This window comes from Populus nigra, chromosome 1 (assembly GCF_951802175.1).
Source record: "Populus nigra chromosome 1, ddPopNigr1.1, whole genome shotgun sequence".
Classification (NCBI taxonomy): Eukaryota; Viridiplantae; Streptophyta; class Magnoliopsida; order Malpighiales; family Salicaceae; genus Populus; species Populus nigra.
This window is the reverse complement of record NC_084852.1, coordinates 29,445,864-29,469,247: the sequence shown is the minus strand read 5'-3', so window position 1 is coordinate 29,469,247 and position 23,384 is coordinate 29,445,864. Positions and strand designations below refer to the sequence as shown.

Genomic DNA, 23,384 nt, shown 5'->3' with positions numbered 1-23,384 from the left:
AAATTATAGTGTTTTGTGAATGTGTGAATAATGTTTTGGAATATAGTGAAAAACCATTTTTTTTTTTTTTACTTTGTTAATGGTTAATGTTAATATTCGAATATTTTGGAAAGGGACAGCCGCTAATAAATTAGTATAGGTAATTTCAAAATATAGGGACATAATTGGAAATATTGATGAATTTATAGGAACAAAAAGGAAGTTTGCCCTTGTCATTAAAAGAGTGGAACTTTCACTTCTCGTGGGATAGTTTAGCTGGTGGAGCAGAAGAGAAGATAATGGCAATGATGACAGGTAGAGCAGCAACCAGAGGTCCTCCTAACCTCAGCTCCTGTTCCTCATATAATCACCATCAATATAACCCAACAAGAAATAGGCTTACAATAATGGGTTCCAGCTTCCTCAACAACCCATGTTTTCTGATCTCATCAAATATTGCCAAGCTACAAAAGTTTGTCCCTGTTCAGGCCTCCAATTCTCAAGGAGGAGGAGAAGGAGAAGAAACTTCCAGTTTAAATGGCACCACCAGTGGTATCCCTCAGGTCCATTCATCACTCTCTCTCTCTTTCTTTCTCGATTTTAAACAAGTGCTTGCTTTTATCGAGTTCCTTATTATTTTAGACTTGGAGTCTTCCTCCATACAGTAACAGTGGAGATTTTGGTTTAGTTTCATTTCATGGTGCCATATACTAGGAGACAAGATTAGAGAAGGCCATTCATTTCATTACCTTTCATCAGGCCTATTATTCTATCATCAATCCAAAACAAATGGAAATATTGGGCAAGGTGATTTTGAAGCTGTGTCAATACACATCCAATCCAATTAGATTTTTGAGCCATCGTGTTACCAGTCAGGCAGAGATTAGGGCTTAACTCTTACTCTACTCAAGTTTGCAACCCCATACATATAACACAAATCCCATTTAGAGCAACATGTCTAATATGGCTATTTTCATTACTGAAAGTATCCTGCGCTAAATTCTATACCAACTGATTGGTTATTGGCTGGGTAATAACAAAATTTTGTGTAATGCAAGTCCTTTCTCAGCAATCACCGACAAAGTAATAAGTTACTGTTGATTTGAAGACAAATTGCCAATTGCTTGGTATGATTTTAGAAGATCTTAGTAGGAGATGATAGTATTAGTGCGTTGTAAATGCAGTCTCTACAACAGTTCATTGAGCTTAGATATCAGTCATTTACAGCATCCGTCATGAAAAGAGTGGATGCACATGCCTTTAAGTTCAAATACTACACAAACCCCTTTTTAATGTTGAGCTCTTGTTTAATTTTACAAACAGGAGGATTGGAACTATTTATTGAAACTAGGGGCTGGTTCTCTTGCTGGTGCAGCTGTAATAAAGTATGGAAGCATCCTTTTTCCTGAGATAACAAGACCAAACATCTTACAGGCGCTGATTATGATATCATCTCCTGTCGTTGTAGCCGTTGTGCTCTTGATCAAGCTAAGTTATCAAGAGTGATGAACCACACTTTCTTGAGTACCCTGTTGGTAAAAGAAATGTACTTCGATCCATTTTTCCAGATAGTAATCTATGTCTATAAACATGAATTTGCAACTGCAACATTCTTGCAAAGGGAGCAACCACAATCCTCAAGAACAAATCGGCAAATAGCAACCACCCGAAGATATCAGTTGCTCTATTTATGTCATGACACTTGCCCTTTTCTTCTGAGGTGGAATAAAGTCGTTGTTGGTCTAATTTCCATGTAGTCTTTCCATTGGAGATTGCCTAGTTTCCCTGACCCCTCGTTGGCCTGTGTTTTATAAAAAGTATTTTTACTTCAATGAATGAGCAGAGTGAATAGGGTCAATGTTTAATGAGTTTGGAGATTCAATTTCCAAAACAATACTGAGATATTCCGATTTCATTAGCACAATAAACGAACTATCAACTTTAAGTCAACCAGTTAAGCATTCTAGAGGAGTTCTAGTAATCACACCAAAGACTTTCTTGTTCTTAGCAGTCTGTTATGGCTTCAGCAACAATTATGACTTAATGGGATTAAATCCATGGAAGTTATGCTATATATTATTAAGACTTGAGTTCATGGGTTGAGGTGAGTTTTTCCCAGCTAGCACCTGTTTGAACTTTGAAATAAGCTTTGATTCTTCTTCTGGTATGTTAGCTTCAGTTGTGGTAATCATATACGATGCAGCAGTGGTCAGTGTATAGTTAATTCTACTTGTTCAATATGCCTTGAGAAACAAACTTTAGAACTTGCTTGATGGAGACCTTTTTAACTTCATGGATTACCTTCTAACCGGGAACATAAACCAGCCACGTTGTTGTACTGCGACTAGTAAATTTCAGAACTTATTTGTAATCATAGAAGATTGGCTCTTCAAATCAGTGCTAGGTAGAAGCAAATGCAAATTTCGTTGAAGAGAATGCTAGTCTTCATTTATTGAACAACAATGGGGCCCATTTAAGCTGTGTGATGATCGATCATTCAAGAGAACAAAGTGCTCTCTAGTTGTATCGTTTTTCAGAATCTTCATATCTGAAGCTAGTTGTCTGTCAGTGAAGTTACGACAAAAAGTTGTGATGATCATTCTTCCAAGCACCCCAAACCCTACTGGTGATTCATTACTAGTTACTGAAGGTAAAACAATGTTTCAGCTCCAATCTGCAGAACCCCTGTTACATGATCAATTTCAAAGCTGCATGCTTCATGTTTTTCAGTACCTAGCTTTGATGGTCAAGTAAAGGCCTGGAAATATTTCGTGGCAGGACGTTAGTTACCGTGTAGCATAAGAACGGCATCCTTAAAATTGAGGTAAGACACAGTAGTGATTATTTGGATTGGACAAAGCATCCAAATTTAGCTAAAGTTTACTCTAGTATGATATTAGAGGGCTGCAACCTGAAGATATTTCTTCCAACACCAATAGGAGTGCACTACAACCTAACCAATTTATGATACAAATGAAAACAATGTAGTATGACACTAATTCTTACATGCCTTCTGTTTCTCACGTTGAAATGAAAATTAAAGTAGACACAATAGCTATTGTTTGTTGAAGCAACCTAACAAAAACTGAAGCTTTATGAAGTGCTGCTGAGGATTTATTAGTTGTACTTGGCATAGTCTCCCCGTCAATTGCAGAAAGATGTTGCACAGTCCTTGCTGAACCGGGTTCAGGTGTGTTGCATAAACCAATACCCGAATCGAATGTAGAATCCAGACCATCTTCAAAACCACTATTAGCATCATAACACAATCCTGTGTTATTGTGAAGTTTAAGCTTCCTTCTCATCTTCCACACCATTTCTCTTCCAAATGGAACCGGCCCAGTTAGTTGATTGTCATTGAGTCTCAATTCACCAAGGTTTTTCAAGTCCTTGAAGTTTGTAGGAATTGAACCATTTAAGTGGTTCCCATCAAGATGGATGACCCGAAGGTTTGTTAACCGGCCTAGTGACTCGGGGATTGGACCTTGCAAATTTGTGTTTGATAGAATTAAAACCATTAGACTCTTCATACCATCAAACTCTTCACTAGCAAGGATAGTAGACCCCATTGGATTTCCTTTGAGAATCAATGCTTGGAGAGAATTCAAGCTTCTAATGGATGTTGGAAGCGGCTTTGATAGCCGATTATAGCTCAAATCCATTAGAATAAGCTCTTTTAGGCTACCAATTGACTCTGGAATGGAACCACCTAGACGATTTCGACTAAAATCAATTTTGATTAGAGAGTGACAAAAACCAAGGGAGGATGGAATTGAACCCGTGAGCATATTCTGGCTCAGGTCCAAAACATTTAAAACCGGGAAACTTAAACTGAAAATTGAACCGGTCAGTTTATTCCCACTCAAGTCCAACGATTTGAGGCCGGCCAGCCGGCCCAATGAAACAGGAATTGAACCGTTAAGATTGTTTTTGTGGAGATCAAGAACTTTCAGACGTGTAAGATTTCCTAATTCAGTAGGAACAAGGCCTACATGCCCGTTTTCCCTGAGTACCAAGGTTTGCAAAGTTGGGCTCAGTTGCCCCAAAAATGAAGGGATAGGCTGTGGGTTGTCGCTAAAACAACGGTAAAAAAACAAAGTTTTGAGGTGGGGAAGCTTCATGATAGACTCTGAGATGTAGGACCTTGCCGGGTCGCATGTGGGGAAAGCAGTGTCATCGGACAAGGCGCCGAAGGACAATGAAACAACATGGTACACATTGTCCTTGTCCGGCATGCACTCGATACCGTGCCACCGGCCACGACAAACATCAGGGATATCGGTTGCCCAGTCGTTGCCAGTGGCTCGCATGATGTCATAGACCGCTTCTTGCTCACGAGCATCGGTCCGAGCTCCATTCTTGTTCATCGTGAACCCAGATTGCGGCCCGTCCACGAGGGCGGATTGGTTGCTAGAATCCGACACGATGACCGTGAAAGGCTTGGCGAGTGGTAATAGAAGAGACATAAGAAGTAGTGTTAGTGTCTGTGCTCGTGGATACAAAAAGGTTAGCATTTTGCTAGGAGAGTGTAGTTTATGAAGGCTTAAAGAGGGCGGTGGCGGTAGGAAGAGGGATTTAAGGATTCAAGGAGATGGGCAAGAGATATATATATATAGAGGAGGACCGAAAAGACAGGTTGGTGCGTGGAGTGAAAAGGCTAATTATGGGGTTCACGAGAAAGGGGAGAGAAGAGAAATTAATGCATGGAATTTTGAGCATTAATGCCTTTCACGGGATTTTTGCCCATGTTTGTTCTTTGCATCTATGCCCTGAGCCGATCAATCCACCCACCCAGCTTTAGCTGTAGGAGGTGGGCTTTACACAGATATACGTGTCTCCACCGTCTATAAAAAAAACAAAAAAAAGATTGCGAGCGCATCTGGCCTTTTTATATAGGCCAGGTGTGCAGCCCAATAATCTAGGTCCAGAGAAGCCTAACCACCTTGGCCCTCTTCTTCTTTTCTTTTTTTCTTTTAGTTTTTTAGCTCTGAAAAATAAAATTCATTTTAAATATATGATTACTGTTTCAAAAGTCATTCAATTATTCTACGAAGAACTGTCGAGATAAATACAAAAGGAAATATGAAGCCTGGTGATGGGAATTCGCTCAAATATTGAGACAAGGGCAGAGCTTCTTAAGCATGGAAGCGCATAATCTAGTCAAAAGTTGCAAGCAGCATAGGTCATTTTGGGGGAGAATCCTTGAGAAATGAAAGAATGGGTCACAAAGAGCAAGTGACATTGAGCCCAGATTTTAAGAGAGAATGGCTCCTGGGAAATATGAAGCAGCACAGGTCATTATGTTGATGTATGTTTCAGATAGTCAAAATCTTACCATGGAATGTATTTTTGTTCATTACTTTCAGACAAAAAAAAAAAAAAACACAAATTAGGCAAATCACAATTATATCAAACACGATATCATCTACCAATAGCGAACAATTGCTTGCTGTCAGGCTGAGTTTTGGGCCGAGTTCGTGATCGACTGATACTAGTATTACTCAGTGAAGCAAGCTCTCCAAGCAATTCACGCTCTTTGACACTGGTAAACATTGGCATCACGTTGGAGTTCAGCTCGATTAAAGATGTAAATCATGTTTTGATGGCAAGGATGCAAATTATTAAGACCAACATTTGATCATGAGAAAGTATCAAAACAAATGAGAAGATGAATTTATAACAACAGAGCTGCAATTAAGCACTATGTTTAAGCATCAGTCATCAGTCAAGCTCAGTAGTGTGTGTGTGTATATATGTATGTATATATAAAAAGGCAAAATAAAACAGTAGAAATTACCCATTAATATTTTTTTTTTCTTACTCCAATATCCTCACATCTTTCTAAAGGGTGAGATTAGTCTCTGAATCAGGGTTCGTGACTACCCCTCTTAATAAGTATATTTTCTAGAAATCAAACTTGTATTCTTATTTTTATAGAAATATAGCAATAGCTTAATCGTTAAAGTAACAATTCATTGCTAAATTCCTCATTAACATGCTACAATGAATCAGAGATTATCAGTTTTATACTGAATGTATAGAGCCCCATCTTATCAAGAAATAGTCATCGTAAAACAAGTCAAACCTAAATCACCATTTTAACTCGAAGCTCAAAATGTACTTAGAAAATAAAAATGTATAAATCAAGCTTAAATTCCACTGAATTAGGGATAACCAGTCATATCGACCATTATATGACCTATCTTATCAAGAAACAGATCACTCTGAGCTTCAGACAAGCAGAGGCCTAAATCACCATTCTAATGGTTAAAATTGGATTGGAACTGGAAGGGGCATATAAACATCAAACAGCATAAACTAAAAGCCAATATATATATATATATATATATATATATATATATATATATATATGCATGCCAAAATCAAGAAACAGTGTGGACATATTTTGAAGCTCACTTGTTCCTTCAACTGTTTTCACCTTTTTTAAATGCCAAAATCACAATTCAGTGTTGACATATTTTGTATAATGTAGCCTTCTGAACATTGTATGCTGACAAACTAAATATGCTGAGAGTCAAGGAACCAAATTAGAAAATTGTCTTTGCAAAGAAAAGAAGGAAAAGATGACGGGTTAAAATTGAGGTCTTCTAGCATAATGGTCTCTACTCTAAGCTAGAATCGTTCTAGACATGGATCTATGTGTATGCTACACCAATCCACTTGCACAATTATTGCTTTCTAAAATTTTTCAGAAAACTAATAAAATGGATGAAGTTGGCAAGGCCCTGTAGCTTCAGAATCTCATTTGCATGCATTTATGCAGAAAAGAAGATTCTAGCTCCAATGGACCATCCTTTAATGTAATCTCAACATTTTATCAAAAAAGAACAACGTAAGTTTTTCTTCTTATGCATGTAAAACTTCCCTGAGAGGAAAGTTGGCTTGAGCTCAAATATTATCTGGGCAAGACCAACAGCTACTCGGGCTCAACATTGACAAACCACCTCAATAATCCAACAGCATAAGGTTTGCTGTGAATAAAGAATAATAATAATAAAAAAATTCCCACCTGCTGGTCTCTGTAAATTTACGACTCCTTTGAAATCCGGTAATTGTGTTGATTTTGACCAATAAAAAGAGCATCTTCAAAATGGTCAACTATGAAACAGTAAAAGAGGGCCACACTCTCCAATTGAGGTAGTTGTTTTTCCACTACTAAGCAAAGGCGAAATTTTCTAATGTTCAAAACTTAAATAGTGTGTTATGTAGCCTATTGAAATCTTCAATCTTTTTGCAGTGGTACACAAACTGAATGTTTTATCTGCTTAAATTTTCATAAATATGATAACTATCACGAGTTAAGCAGACCAGAAATAGAAAATTAAGGCATGCATAGATTATTTTTAATCTGAGATGATAAAAATATGACCTTAACAACAATCCCCAGCAGTATTGCATCAACATAACTGATAGATGTTGTTGAGATGAAGTTAATGCCATCTCTTTGGATTCCTGTTATCTCTTCAACCTCGAGATACACATAAAGATCCCCTGGAGGGCCACTGCCGAAACCAAAATCAATTATTCATTTAGAATCATGCTCAGTGTGAAACCTTCGGAAGATATATGTGTAGAAAATGTATCCCTTTTGAAGGAAAGTTCTGTAGAAATATTATGTAATCAGCTGTGGTGCTTAAGAAAAACATGCAGAGATGAATGTGAGCTGAAGCAGTGGAAGGAGAAGGCATTCTATGGATTATTTATATTTTAAGATTTAGAAACTTTTATTGTTTTTCAAGAAACAAGTTTATTTCAACGATGATTTCAAGTTCCCTCTTGTTTATCCCTCCCAAATATATAGAAGGAAATCGTTCAACGATGACTTCATCCAAAATACATCAAAACTATCATGGTTTTCTTAGTGGATATGTCATTTAGCCAATTATATAGTTATATGTCGCATTAGTTTTGTTAACTTATATATATTTAATTTATTAATAAAAGCTTATCTATTTTTACTATTAATCAAATATCAAGTAATGAATCTAGAGTAAAAGATAAAGTTTCTAGGACAAAAATGCTTTGCAAAAGAAATTATAAAGTTATAATTATGAGTTTCTATTGTATCAAAACATTGTTCTTAAATGTTCATGATCAATGCTCTATTAAGACTGAAAATTAATTAGAGTTGTTGAGACTAATATATATTATGTTCTTTACTTTAAAAAAGAAAGTAGTTGTTATTATAAACTGAGGTATGAAGAATACCTAAAACTAATATGTAAGTGCTTGTTAAATGACATGTTTATTGAACTGACCCGTATGAGAATTTCATATGTAGAGATCACTCGTGTCTATGAAAAGACTCACATGACAGTTGTGTAAGTGATTTTTAAACTTAACACCACCAAGTTATCTTATATAAGAAGTATTATATTCTAATCATGCTACACGTTGTGCTAATAAATGGTAACAAATGAATAGATATTGGATATAACATTAACTATATAAATATATTTAACTAATAAAAAGATGATTCATCATCCTCAATGAATTAAGAAAAATATTTTATCTATTATTAAATAATATTGATTGTAAATCCATAGAGTTTCAAATCTTATTAAAAAAAATCAATGATTATAGTGTTGAGAACAAACATGATATAACATAATAGACACACTCCATGCTATAATGTCTAAATTGAAACATTGTTGATGAAGTGAGAATAATTACATTAAGAAACTAGTCACTGAAAGTTTAAGTCAAACTACTTATGACTTTTCTAATATTTTTTTGAAAAAAAAAAATTCAGGTATACGGTGTAGTGCGAGTCCATAACTAGTGCACACTGTAGCAATTCACAGTAGCCAAATATTATTTTCATTTTTGTTCCTTAACTCTTTTTTTAATTGCAGACTTTTATTCCCAAATTAATGACCAATTTATTAATATTTGTTAAGGAAAAAAAATGTAATAATAAAGGATCAAAGTGTAAAATAAGAAGAAATCCCATATATAATCTTAAATTCACTAGAAAAAATTTTATTCTTTAATTACTTTCCTTTTTTCTTATTCTACGATACTTTTAGTTTTTGTAATTTAATTTTAATCCAAAGTTTATTTTCTTAACATTCCAGTCCTTGGGTTAAAGAGATAAGACAGAAAGTCACCTAAAAACCTTGAAAGGGAGAACAAGTTGGCAAATGACCACTTTTTAAGGATGAAACTTATTGTTTTCAGTGTCAACAAGTTTCATTTGATGAGGGGTGTTCGATAGTGGTTGTTATTTCCTATAAACTTTGAAAAAATTGATTGATTCCATTTAATTATTTTTTATTTAATTGATTTTGTGATGTTTTGGAACTAATTGGTGTTTTATGAAGGTTTTATGGTGTTTTAAATAAATATAGATTTTCAAGTCAAAACCTAATGATTTTTTTCAGCAATCATAATAGTGGTAAGATTCTAAGTAACAATCTCATAGATTACTAGTTCATTGCCATTACAAGCAACTTGTCACCTTTTTAATTAAAAAAAAGGCATGCGCCTAGGCTTTTTAATTTAAGGCCAAGTGTGCTTTATATATATATATATCATTAATTAGCTTTGTTTTTTATATTATAATTGATTTATTTTATATTTTTTTAATTGCATGATATTTGAAAGAAATTAGTTTGATTTGTTTTATAAAAAAATTAAAATAAAAATAATAGTCAGTGTAAAATATTTACATATAAATTTATCTTTTCTATATAAAGTTTAGCTTCCTGTTTTAATATTTACATGGTGTTAAAAACTTTTTTTTTGATTTATCAGTTCATATGTGTGACCCTGCCAATTCCATTGAGTTTCTTTCTTGCGAACATATTCCAATTCATATGTATGACCCCTGTCAATATGTGACCCCTACCAGTTCCTTTGAGTTTCTTTCTTGCAAACATATTCCCTAGGCGGGATATTAACATGTTAGCTTCATTTCTTAATTTATTTTATAAAATGTAAATAATATCTTTTCATTTTTCAATTAAAAAATATTAAAAATTAATTTTTATAATTTATTTCAATTTATTTTCTATAAAATTATTGTGATTTCAAATAAATATCATAGTGTTGAGTTGATGCTCGTTTTTTAAGTGGCAATTTTTTTATATGATTAAATAAAAAAGAGTTTTACATAAAAAAGTTATTTAATTTAGGAGAGTCCATTACTCATGTAGCAAGTTTGATAAATTAACCCGAGTTGATTTATATCGATCCAATATGTCATTATCTTAATGTTTGTTTTTTTTTTAAAAATGTCATCTTTATTTTTATTTTTTAAATCAAACCATACTTTTACAGGTTATCAAAATTACCTTTAAATAAGACAAGTTAACTTAATTATATCAGGACAATTCCTACACGATTTGATATAAAGCCTGAGCTAAATAAAAAGTTGGGTCAAAAGATTTTAAGATTGATTTGTTGGCCGGGTTTCATCACATTGTTAAAGAATTTCTCTCTGTCTAGATATTATATTTTTACATTTAATTTTTTTTTATCCAATCTAGAGAATAGTGCGAAGCAGCTGTATTGCAAGCTAATTATCTAGTTTTTATCTAAACATGTACTAATATATATATATATATATAAGTGCATGTAATTATAAATATTTTACTTAGTACTTGCTGTGAAAGACCTCATGTTTTTTTCTATGATAAGAGAAATGAATTCTATCCACCGATTTTTCAAAATTCATCCAAATATCAGAAAGTCAAGAAAGTGTTTTTCTGATCGTCGAACCAATTTCTAATTGAAGAGGAATATCTTTACATGTAAAAAAAGTTATTTCAAATGCAATACACGAAAAATTAAATCCTATTATTATCTGGCAATATCAATGCATGGAGAAACATGCATTCGTTGAATGCTTTGCAAGCATTCATCATTTCCTTCCTTCAAGTCATCAGTTCAAGTCTAGCTTGATGCGGATGATTGCATGAATCCGGAGATTAACATATGACCTTGTGCGGGACAGAGCATCGATGGCTACTTGGCTTCAAGATCCCCAGCTCTTTTCTTCTCATCATACTTGATTCCGAAATCATGGTACGAACTACATTTCCAGGAAAGTAAGAACATGGAAAAGTAATGCACTCTTGTTCTTAGTTCTTTCCATAGAATGAGTTGGACAACAAAAAGTTGTCCCACAAAGTGATAAGAGTATCTATTTAACCTGCAGTTTCCAATGCTAAACCATATTTGCAGCTAACTAACATGGTAAGTCAAGTCAGTAATATCTACAAATCTTTACATTTCCACTAACTTTTGTTGGATTCTGATATAGACCTTTCCAGAGTACTGATCTTTGCCATTAAAAGATCCTTACAGCTACAAAGCTCTTAAGCAGGGCCAAAGGCCAGGGCAGGCAGAATGGCTGGACCTTTTGGTAACTTCTGTTTTGCTGCTAACTGGTGGATCACATCCTGAATTCCTGCAAATGCCACTAGAAATTCTGCCGCATCACTTTGCCTTAAAACTTTCTTCACTGCCAGCTCTAACGCCTTAAACCTGCCAGGCACAAGTTTATGTACTTTATGAAGTAAAGAGCACAAATTTCTGGCAGTAATAACACAGTTTAAAAAACCCACCAAATGTGCCCATATCTAGATATGTCTGTGTGTCAGTCTCGGGGATGCAAATAAAATAAATTGTAGATGCAAAAACAGATACGAACCAAGCAAAGAAAATTCTTGTATCAGATAAGCTGAAAACTGCTACTACATATATTGCCAGCAGTATGACAGATACTTCAACATTCTAACTATAAAAAGAACTGCCACATTTTCAGGTGGTTCATGTATTTAGGCTTCAGTTATATAATCAAAGGAATAGAAAGTGGACCTCAGTTGCTGGGCCTTGGTAATTACTCTTTCTATCTTCTTGAACTCAGCTTGAATGCAACTCAACGCAGTAGCACCACTTCGATGATTTCTGACAGGAGCAAAGGGAAGGTGAATGATACATGTAGCTTGAATCTCAGCCATTTCTTCATTTATTATCGCCTCCTCAATGCGTATTTCATGAGTAAGCTGTGCTAGGAGCCTCTCAACACCATTTGAATTGGATGAAGAAGATGACAGTGAGAATGATGAGGATTGGACCAGGGCATGGACGAGGTCTAGAATGCAAGAGGGCCGCCAATCCCCAAGCCAGGCCAGAGTGGTTAATTCATGAGGCAGCAACCATTTAGGCATGAGGAGCTTGGGAACATCCTTGAGCCTGGCTGGGAACACAGCACTGTGGTAGTTAGAAGGGAACCTATTCAATTGCTCTTCAATTAGCTCCTCAATTTTCCAGCTTGTTTTGAGTTGTTTCTCTAGCCTTGCTGCTCTAGTATTCTGCTCTTGTCTCCACAGACCATACTTTCCCCTAGAAACCTCTTCACCAAAAAACAACATTAATTGTCAGCTCTTGTGACAGGATCTATTTAATCAAAACAAATAATATACATAACTAGGTGACTCTAACCATCTGAAACGCTGAAATGCCAAGGGTTTTTTTTATACATGTGGACTTATCTTTAAAGTTATTGAATTTGTTTGATGGCCGTTCTCCTTGTTGAATCTGGAGAATAGCCTATGCAGGATACAGTAGAGTGTCTCCCTCGATGCGATTCAGAAAATGGAAATCTTGACAACACTTTTAACATGCATAATTGCATAATTTAAGGGTGTAATAATTTACAAGTAAGTTTCACTTTCATCTGATGTGAGGCAGGCATCCTTGATTATTTAGGTGCCTTGTAAAAGCATGGAGGACCTAACCAGTTTCACTTAAGGCTAGAGGTTCCCTTGTTAAGTGTGGACACAAGCTGGTGGTGGTGGCAGCCATGTCAAGCATGACTGCTGTCAAACATGGCTGCAAAGTTAGGCATGGTAGGTTGCCTACCATTGAAAATGGTGGCTACCATATTTGACTAAAGAAGAATGTCTTGATTATAAATAGAAGGTGCTATTGAGAGCTGAGATGCGAGATGTAGAAGAGAGAACAAATTAAGAACAAGAGAGAAACACAGAGAGAGAGCTAGGGAGAGTTGAGTTGAGTTGAGAAGAATTTTCTCCTCCTCCTTGTTTTGTTGTTTGTATTGTTTCTAAGCTTGATTAATACAAACCAGTAGCTCCGTGGAGTAGGCAAGTTGCCGAACCACGTAAATTTGTGTGTGTTTGATTGCTTGAATGACCCAACAACTGGTATCAGAGCTTGTTCTTGAAAAAGAGGGTGTTTGATCCAAACTCAAAAATCAAAGTTCTCAAAACGTGTTTTTGAACATACCATCGTGTAGAGCAAGAGGAGACGAATTCACTGGTGAAAACCCGGCGAAGAACCGACGTCCTGCATGCCCGCACGCGCCCACACGCGCCGACGAAGCCACTGCCTACGCGCGCCCACGCGCAGCACGCTCTCCACGCGTCGTCTCTACCCGGATACCTGCATCTGAACCGGGTTGACCCGCCACGTCATCCGCCACGCAAGCAAAACCGTACAGTCGCCTGCCACGTCACCTGACACCTTAGCAAGTCATCTGCCACGTCATCGGACCAGTTAGCAGCCACGTCAGACACTGCCACGTCAGCAACAAACGCGCGTGCAGTGCCACGTCAGCCAAAGTGGGTCCCGGTGTACCTACGTGGAAGCCACGTCATCTTGCCGCGTCATCAAAAGTGGGTTTTGATCCAGTGTTTCGCAGACACTATTCTGGACTGACACGCGGCTTCATCTGCACCGTCCGTTGATCCAAAACTTTGACTGTTAAGATCTGAGCCATCCGAAGTCCGATTGGGGTGATCTCAGTGTCGTTTCCAATATTTTTGGCCGTTCCGGACACATCTGTAAGGTCAGATTTGACAAATTCAAATCGGAGATACAGCAAAAATGGCAGATGAAATAAAGGCTGCGGGAATTGAAAAATTTGATGGATCAGATTTTGGATATTGGAAAATGCAAATTGAAGACTATTTATATGGGAAGAAACTACATCTTCCTCTGTTGGGGAGCAAACCAGAAAATATGCCAGAAGAAGATTGGTTGCTTCTTGATAGACAAGTTTTGGGTATTATCCGGCTATCCTTATCAAGAAGAGTTGCGCACAATGTTACAAAAGAAAGATCCACTGCAAGACTAATGGAAGCTTTGTCTGGGATGTATGAAAAGCCCTCGGCAAATAATAAAGTGCACTTGATGAAGAAGTTGTTCAACCTGAAAATGACAGAAGGCACCTCCGTCACACAACATCTCAACAACTTTAATACCATCACAAATCAATTGTCATCTGTAGAGATTGAGTTTGATGATGAGATCCGTGCACTCATTTTGCTAGCTTCACTTCCAAGCAGTTGGGAAGGTATGAGGACAGCCGTGAGCAACTCAGCTGGAAAATCCAAACTGAAATATGATGACATCCGAGACTTGATTTTAGCTGAAGAAGTGCGAAGGAAAGACTCAGGTGAAAGTTCAAGTTCAGGATCAGCTCTCAACATTAACACTCGAGGGAGGAGACAGGATAGAGGCTTATCCAGAGGCAGATCCAAATCAAGATACAGAAGTAAAAGCAAGTCCGGACCCAGAAAGCAGGTTGAATGTTGGAATTGTGGCAAACCTGGTCATTTCATGAGGAATTGCACAAAACCGAAAAAACCTGAAGCTGACTCTGCAAATGCTACCACAGATGAGGTGCAAGACGCTTTGATTCTTGCTGTACAAAGTCCAATTGATGATTGGATTCTTGATTCTGGTGCTTCATTCCACTGTACACCACACCATGAGATGATGCAAAATTATGTTGCTGGAGATCACGGTGTAGTCTATCTGGCCGATGGACAACCAATGAAGATTGTGGGTATAGGAGAAGTGCAGATCAAGACAATGAATGGATCTACTTGGAACTTGCAAAATGTAAGGCATGTTCCTGGACTCAAGAAGAAGTTGATCTCAGTCGGACAACTTGATGAGAGTGGTCATTCAATCCTTTTTTCTGGAGGTATGTGGAAGGTATCAAAGGGAGCAATGGTTTTGGCTCGTGGAAAGAAAACCGGCACCCTGTATATGACCACAAGATGTGAAGATATTATTGCCTCTACTGAAGCAGAAAATCAAGCGCAGCTATGGCACTGTAGACTCGGCCATATGAGTCAAAAGGGGATGAAGATACTTCAGTCGAAGGGAAAACTGCCAGAGCTTAAAAATGTTGATCTAGACATTTGTGAAAGCTGTGTTCTTGGAAAACAGAAGAAGCTTAGTTTCTTAAAGGTTGGCAGGGTCTTAAGACCAAGAAAGCTAGAACTAGTGCACACAGATTTATGGGGACCTTCTCCAGTGGCATCTCTTGGAGGTTCTCGGTATTACGTAACTTTCATTGATGATTTCAGCAGAAAGGTATGGGTCTACTTTCTGAAACATAAATCTGATATGTTCGAAACATTCAAGAAGTGGAAGGCTATGGTTGAGAATGAATCAGGTTTGAAGTTGAAATGCTTAAGATCTGATAATGGAGGAGAATACATTGATGGAGGTTTCAAGGAGTATTGTGTTGTTAATGGTATCAGAATGGAAAAGACCATTCCAGGCACACCACAACAGAATGACATTGCTGAAAGAATGAACCGGACCATCAATGAACGAGCTAGAAGCATGAGGTTGCATTCAGGGCTACCTCAAACATTCTGGGCTGACGCAGTTCATACTGCAGTTTACTTGATCAACCGTGGACCATCAGTTCCTTTGGAGTTCAGATTGCCCGAGGAAGTATGGAGAGGAAAAGAGGTACAACTCTCTCATTTAAAGGTCTTTGTGTGTGTTTCCTATGTGCATATAGATTCTGATGCTCGCAACAAGCTAGATGCCAAATCCAAGAAATGTTTCTTCATTGGCTATGGAGATGAAGAATTTGGATTTCGGTTCTGGGATGATCAGAACAGAAAGATTATCAGAAGCAGGAACGTGATCTTCAATGAGAAAGTTTTGTACAAAGACAGATCAAGTGCAGAAACAGATATGACTGATTCAGATACAAGTCCATAAAAATCTGAATTCATAAGGTTAGAAGGCCTTCCCGATGTTACCGAGCAAAACACAACTCAAGAGTCTTTACAAGAAGATTCAAGCACATCTGTACCCACCACTACACAAGACGATGCAGAGCCAAGTGAACCAATTGTTTATGTTCGCAGGTCTTCAAGGACTATAAAGCCCCCACAACGGTTCACACTTCTACTGAATTATATTTTACTGACAGATGGTGGTGAGCCGCTAAGTTATGAAGAATCCTTACAAGATGGAAACTCAAGCAAGTGGGAGTTAGCCATGAAGGATGAAATGAGTTCGTTGCTGAAGAACAAGACCTGGGAGCTGACCACACTACCTGAAGGAAAGAAGGCTTTGCAAAACAAGTGGGTCTACAGAGTAAAGACTGAGCATGATGGAAGCAAACGGTTCAAGGCAAGACTTGTTGTAAAAGGGTTTCAACAAAAGAAAGGGATTGACTACTCTGAGATATTTTCTCCAGTTGTGAAGCTTACAACAATCAGAGTTGTTCTGGGGATAGTAGAAGCAGAGAATTTACATCTTGAACAATTAGATGTAAAAACAGCTTTTCTTCATGGAGAATTGGAGGAAGACATTTACATGCAACAACCAGAGGGGTTTGAAATACCAGGAAAGGAGAACCAAGTCTGCAAGCTAAAGAAAAGCCTATACGGTTTGAAGCAAGCTCCAAGACAGTGGTACAAGAAGTTTGACAACTTCATGTGTAGTTCGGGATACACAAGATGCCAGGCTGATCACTGTTGCTATGTCAAACATTTTGACAACTCCTACATCATTCTACTATTATATGTGGATGATATGTTGATTGCAGGATCCAACATTGAGGAGATTGACAAGCTGAAACAACAATTGTCAAAACAGTTTGAAATGAAGGATCTGGGAGCTGCTAAACAAATACTTGGCATGAGAATCATCAGAGATCAAGACAAAGGCATACTAAAGCTTTCACAAACAGAGTATGTCAAGAAGGTTCTCAGCAGGTTTAGTATGGATAATGCTAAACCAGTAAGTACACCTCTGGGGAATCATTTCAAGCTCAGCAAAGACCAGTCACCCAAAACTGAGCTAGAAAGTGGATACATGGATAAGATTCCATACGCCTCAGCTATCGGCTCTTTGATGTATGCTATGGTCTGTACTAGACCAGAGATTGCCCATGCAGTGGGAGTTGTAAGCCGATATATGAGCAATCCTGGAAAGCAACATTGGGAGGCGGTGAAATGGATCATGAGATACTTAAAAGGTTCATCAGAGACATGTCTTACCTTCACAGCTGGTGGTTTGAAACTTGAAGGTTTTGTAGACGCTGATCTAGCAGGAGATGTTGATAGCAGAAAGAGCACTACAGGATATGTATATACTCTAGGAGGGACTGCTGTTTCCTGGAGTTCTACCTTGCAAAAGATCGTTGCTCTTTCAACAACAGAAGCTGAATATGTTGCAGTCTCAGAATCTGCAAAAGAGATCGTATGGCTGCAGAGTTTTCTGAAAGAATTGGGCAAGATGAATGAAAAGGGTACTTTGTACAGCGACAGTCAGAGTGCAATCTTCCTTGCCAAGAATCCAGCATTTCACTCCAGGACGAAGCATATTCAGATCAAATATCACTTCATCCGACAATTGCTAGACGAGGAGCAACTAATGCTAGAAAAGATCTGCGGAAGCAAGAATCCAGCTGACATGTTAACCAAAGGAGTTACTCTTGATAAACTGAAGCTGTGTAAAGCTTCAGTTGGTCTCAGAGATTAAAAGACAGATCTAGCACCATTTGTGTCCAAGTGGGAGATTGTTAAGTGTGGACACAAGCTGGTGGTGGTGGCAGCCATGTCAAGCATGACTGCTGTCAAACATGGCTGCAAAGTTAGGCATGGTAGGTTGCCTACCATTGAAAATGGTGGCTACCATATTTGACTAAAGAAGAATGTCTTGATTATAAATAGAAGGGGCTATTGAGAGCTGAGATGCGAGATGTAGAAGAGAGAACAGATTAAGAACAAGAGAGAAACACAGAGAGAGAGCTAGGGAGAGTTGAGTTGAGTTGAGAAGAATTTTCTCCTCCTCCTTGTTTTGTTGTTTGTATTGTTTCTAAGCTTGATTAATACAAACCAGTAGCTCCGTGGAGTAGGCAAGTTGCCGAACCACGTAAATTTGTGTGTGTTTGATTGCTTGAATGACCCAACATCCCTCTCCACTGACACCAGGTAATTGGACAGAGGAATTCATATTAGTATTAGAAATTGCTGGATTTTCTCAGAAAATAACAATGTCATGCCAAAAATTATAGCGTGAACTACAAAAAAGAAAATGACAGTATTCTTGAGTCCAAAAGAAAGGAACAATTAAAGTTAATTTGCACCAAATTCTTTACATCTACTATAAAAGCTTTTCAATTCCCATGTTTGGCAGAATAAAAGGGAAACAAAACTAATGGGGCTTTTACCTTTTGTACTCCTTCCTCTATTGTGAAGGGTCATGCACTGTACTCTCTCATGGCCAGTCTCGGCATTGTCTCCTTCTCTTTCAATGCCTTTGCTTTGCATCCCTTGACCTTCTTCTTGTAGTATCATACAAACTTTCGCTTCAAGAAAACTCCTAGGAAATTTTTCATTTTGATGAGCAAGAAAAGAAGTTCTGGGACTGATCGGTTTCTTGGTCGTCAAGATTTAGTGCATCTTTCATCAAACAAAGAGAAAGCGAGAACTGGGGGGCTTAAGAAAAAAAAAAAAAACTAATTGGGATGGTTAAGAGTTAACATGGATTTTCTTTACATCGTTTTCTCAGCGACCAAACAGAGTATATGCACCTTATGTGAGAGTGAGACCTTATATCTGTTCATAAAACCCCGCCCACAATTTTCTTTTCTAGGCAATTGAACAGAGATAAGTTCATTGCTTTTTCACATTCTCTTTTCCTTCCCGTAATATATTCCCGGCAACCAAACAGAAAACAACTCCACATTTTCCTTTATTTTCCTTGTTTTACCAAGAGCCAAAAACAGGAAAGTATTATTAGATACTGCAATACATGAAAAAGAAGGTGATGGAGCTTACAAGAGGTGTTGTGATGCTGATATTGTCCCCTTCATTGTTTCTTTGCTTCTCTCAGTCCTTTCTTGGATATTTTCTTTCTCTTTCTCTTTCTCAGGGTAAATCTTTAACTAGAAAGTTGTGTTTGCTTTTATGAAGCTAAGTCCAGCCTTGGTCTCTTTTTGAGGGGGAAGAAGTAGAATTCATAATCATATATATATATATATATATATATATATATATATATATATATATAGAAGCACCGACTCTATAAAAAAAATTCGGAAAATTAATTACTTCAAATCTTTTTTCACTTTATCTCCGAGTTATCCATCCTCAACTTAATAAATTTATAATACTTTATATTCTTAAAACTTTAATAAAAAAAATCAATAAAAAATATTGAATTATTTATAAATTTATTATTATATTTCAAATAATAACTAAAAAATTCTATAACTTTAAAATAATGAAATTGCATCTCAAGAAAAAAAAACTAACAAAAAGAACCTTTCCCTCTCTTTAATAAATTAATATAAAACCCTAGTTACCATCCACAACCTTATATATTTTCTAACACTCAAAAACATATTAATTCTCTAAAATGATTTTTATTTTTATTTAAGAAATCATATTATATATAACCGTATTTTTTTTATGGGATGTTGAAGTTATTCCCTTTGGATGTGCAAAAGAAAACATGGGGTGATGGAAAAAGATGGGAAAGATTTTTTCAAGAAAATAAAGAGAATATTCATTTCCTTTATTCTACATCTTTCATTTCTTTCTCTGCTTTATTGCTTTTATGTTGGATATGATTAGATTTTTAATTTTTAAGAGTGAAAAATATTTAGGACTCATTGTCTTTTTCTCACGTGTTTTTTTTTAGTTAGGGTTTGATTACTATCTTATAGTAAAATATTTAGAATCATGTCACGTGTTTCAATTTTTTTGATTTTCAAATAATAATCAAATGCTAAGATGTGAGTAATTAGGTTTGCATTTCCCATATTCACATTTAGCTTATTCTGTGGGATTTTCTTTTTAAATGGTCATTGATATCTTCCAAGCCGTTTTTCATACCAAAATTAATTCTTTTTTTATTGTTGCACAAATGGTAATATCATTAAAAATTAAGAGTTTATTTGTTTCTACATTTCATAAACGCTTTTAAAAAAAATAATTTTTTTGCTTCAAAATAATATTTTTTTTGGTATTTTTAGATTGATTTTATATGCTAATATCAATTTTTTTTTAAAATATTATTTTAATATATTTTCAAATGAAAAGTAATGAAAATAAGAGAGTTTAGAGATTGTAAGACTCTTGATAATCTTCATAATAATATTATTTCACACAATCTGTAATGTTGGCGTTAACATGTATATATATATATAGAGTTGCATGGTTTTGTCCAGAAACAAAGCTGAGATCACGCCTAACATTTACACTGCATTTACACTGAGAATCGTTTGCTGTTACAAGCATGATGTTAGCCTTGGATGACGGTTTTACGATTTTGTGCAGAAGGCAAGGAATCATGTACTTGATCTACGGTGATTTTCTTTACACGCTCCCACAAGATAGAGGAGCCATCAGCTAATCCAATCTTAAGCAGTAGGTAATTCAGATGATGCCACAAAAGAGGCTTGGTTAGCCGATATGCTAGCTGATTGTGAGTGGTAACATGATGGACATTGATAATCTTCTTCTGAACCATATCACGTACAAAATAAAGATCAATCTGAATATGTTTTATTTGTGAATGCTGAACTGGATTGAAGCTGGATCGAAGCTGAGGTGTGTGGCTCCTACGTTATCACATAGTAGTCGTGGTGGAGAGTTGATTGGCAGACAAAGTTCTTGGAATAGGGACAACAACCATACAGTTTTAGAGGTGGTAGTGGCAAGAGAACGATATTCAACTTCAGTGGACGATCGTACGACAACACATTGTTTTTTAGAACTCCAAGAGATGTGATTGGACCTAAAAAAATGTAATGTAAGCCGAAGTTGAAGTGCGATCATCATAATTCCCAGCCCAGTCAACATCTGTAAAAGTGGTAACAGCAAAAAAGGATTGGTGATTAATATGAATTCCAAGGAAAATCATCTTTTTCAGGTAACGTAGTAGTCGTTTTGCAGCCGCTCAGTGAGTGACTGTTGGTTTATGCATAAACTGTGAGAGTTTATTTATAGCAAAGTAAATGTCAGGAAGGGTAAGAGACATATATTACAGGCCACCAATGATACTTCGAAATTCAAAGCTATTACAATGAGTTGTACCATCATCATGCTTCAGTTATACCATAGTAGACATAGGAGAGGATACATCTTTAGCACCCTGCTTGTTGGTCTTGGAGAGGAGGGCCCGTATATATTTATGTTGAGATAAAAACAACCCTGTTGTTGTTGGGATGACATCCAGTTCGAGGAAGTAATGAAAACTGCCCATATCCTTTAATGAGAATTGAATACCAAGATGATGAATCACATGAGTTAGAAAAGATGAATCATTCCCAGTGATGACCAAGTCATTGATATAGACCAACAGATAACACAAGAAAACATGGATGTTATAAATAAATAATGAAGGGTCAACTTTTGAGTTGTGAAAACCTAGATTCATAATAGCCAATTTTAGAGCAGAGTACCAGGCATGAGGTGCCTGTATGAGAGGCTGTGGTGTAGTGACTGATTCTATGAGTTGTAAAGTAATGTTTTAAAGCAACACATTCCCCACCATTATCCAAATGGACAAATTTGATTTTTAGTTGGAATCTGTTTTCAACAAGATTTTTGAACTGAGGAAATACTGTGCGAACATTGGATTTTGTTTCCATAGGGTAAAACCAAATATACTTCGTGAAATGATCAACAAAAATCAGATAATAATGGGCCCTAGTGATACCAGTTGTGTTGGAGGGACCCCACACATCAGTATAAAGTAAGTCAAGAGGAGCATGACTGGAAAGACTATTTTGATGAAATGGTTGTCTATGAGCTTTATTAATAGAACATGAGGAACAAAGAGAAAGAGCTTTTTGTTTTATATTTATTGTTGGAAGGGAAAAGGATTTGATAAGTTGAGTGACCATTTTATGAGATGGATGCCCAAGGCGTTTGTGCGACCTGTCAATGGAGATTCTTTCATGCACATTGGCAACTATTGAAGGAGAAGACTTCACCATTGACTTCAAAAGGGTGTACACACCATTTTCACATGCTCCTCGGAATAGAACCACTCCCGTGATTTGATCCTTAACAAGAAAAAAAAGGGTGAAGCTCAACAAAAACATGATTTTGACTGGTAAATTGATGCACAAAGATAAGATTTTTTTGTATATTGAGAACGTAGAGAGTGTCATTTAAATGAAAAAAGCGGTTAGGTGAGTGAAGAACTAGTGAACCAATATGAGAGATAGGCAAACCTGAACCATTATCGATGACAACTTCATCAGTATCATCATATTCAGAGTGAATAGATAGATTAGCAAGATCACCAGTTATATTATGAGACGCTGCCGAGTCTATAAGCTACTTTGAGTCTTGGGCTGGTGAGGTGGAAGTACAGTTGGCTGTTGGCGTGCTGAATTGGAAGCGATTGCAATGTTTTGCAGTGTGGCCAATGAGGTCACAAAGCTGGCATTTAGGGGGGATACAACGTAGGACATGAAATCTATTGTTGTCTCTGAGGTTGCTAGTATTACGGTAGTGAGTTGAAACCTTGTTCCTTTGGTTGTGTGATTTGTCAAATGAGTGTGGCTTTGTGGGGGATTTAAAAGAAGAATTATCTTGACCATAGAGAGCCTTTCTGTGTGTGTAATTGGCAGAGGTAATTAGCCGATGAGAAGAAGCTTCAAGACGATGGAGGTATACATCGTGACTGATAAGAAGGTCATGAAGTTCCTCAAATGCGAGTGGGCGTTCTCGTGCACGAATAGGACCTGCAATCTCATAGAAATTAGTTCTCAGGCCGTTAAGGATGTAAAGTGTTAAATCATCATTAGACATTGGATGATCTATGAGGGAGATTTCATCTACCAGAGATTTTACAGAGTGGAGGTATGCTTGAATTGACTGGTTGCCTTTCTTTATCATAGTGAGTTCTTCCTTGAGTTGCATTGCTCTTGTTCTGGACTTGCTTGTATATAATGTGTGTAATTTATGCCATGCTTCTTGTGATGTTTTAGCCATAGAGTGTGATGATAGTGGATGTAGATGCTAGAATAGCACTAAGGATAAGCTTATCTTGCCTTATCCAATAGGTTCGTTGAGCACCACAAATTGATGCACTGGTGGGTATAGGGCACACTTTTTCTCCAGTGACATAAT

The 23,384-nt window shown here is 36.8% G+C and overlaps 3 protein-coding genes across 3 annotated transcripts; 1 reads left to right on the top strand and 2 right to left on the bottom strand.

The window, feature by feature from the left end:
* The first annotated feature begins 233 nt into the window (after positions 1-233).
* On the top strand, positions 234-1,811 carry LOC133696582 (uncharacterized). Its single transcript, XM_062118804.1, has 2 exons — positions 234-542; positions 1,303-1,811. The coding sequence occupies exons 1-2, from the start codon at positions 279-281 to the stop codon at positions 1,483-1,485; spliced, it is 447 nt and encodes a 148-aa protein (XP_061974788.1). The 5' UTR covers positions 234-278; the 3' UTR covers positions 1,486-1,811.
* A 1,078-nt stretch (positions 1,812-2,889) lies between these two features.
* On the bottom strand, positions 2,890-4,622 carry LOC133696571 (protein TOO MANY MOUTHS). The gene has a single exon (XM_062118794.1). The coding sequence runs from the start codon at positions 4,491-4,493 to the stop codon at positions 3,000-3,002; it is 1,494 nt and encodes a 497-aa protein (XP_061974778.1). The 5' UTR covers positions 4,494-4,622; the 3' UTR covers positions 2,890-2,999.
* A 6,699-nt stretch (positions 4,623-11,321) lies between these two features.
* LOC133681140 (uncharacterized) lies at positions 11,322-12,380 on the bottom strand. The gene is made up of 2 exons (XM_062104280.1): positions 11,824-12,380; positions 11,322-11,490 (listed from the first exon to the last, which is right to left on the bottom strand). The coding sequence occupies exons 1-2, from the start codon at positions 12,378-12,380 to the stop codon at positions 11,322-11,324; spliced, it is 726 nt and encodes a 241-aa protein (XP_061960264.1).
* Between the last annotated feature and the right edge of the window lie 11,004 nt (positions 12,381-23,384).

What these genes read in the sequence shown, in the direction of transcription:
- LOC133696582 (XM_062118804.1), top strand. Translation starts at nt 279, where the DNA reads ATGGCAATGATGACAGGTAGAGCAGCAACCAGAGGTCCTCCTAACCTC. An exon ending in CCACCAGTGGTATCCCTCAG is followed by an intron (nt 543 to 1,302) that starts GTCCATTCATCA and finishes TTTTACAAACAG; the next exon opens with GAGGATTGGAACTATTTATT.
- LOC133696571 (XM_062118794.1), bottom strand. Translation starts at nt 4,493, where the DNA reads ATGCTAACCTTTTTGTATCCACGAGCACAGACACTAACACTACTTCTT.
- LOC133681140 (XM_062104280.1), bottom strand. Translation starts at nt 12,380, where the DNA reads ATGTTGTTTTTTGGTGAAGAGGTTTCTAGGGGAAAGTATGGTCTGTGG. An exon ending in ACCAAGGCCCAGCAACTGAG is followed by an intron (nt 11,491 to 11,823) that starts GTCCACTTTCTA and finishes TGTGCCTGGCAG; the next exon opens with GTTTAAGGCGTTAGAGCTGG.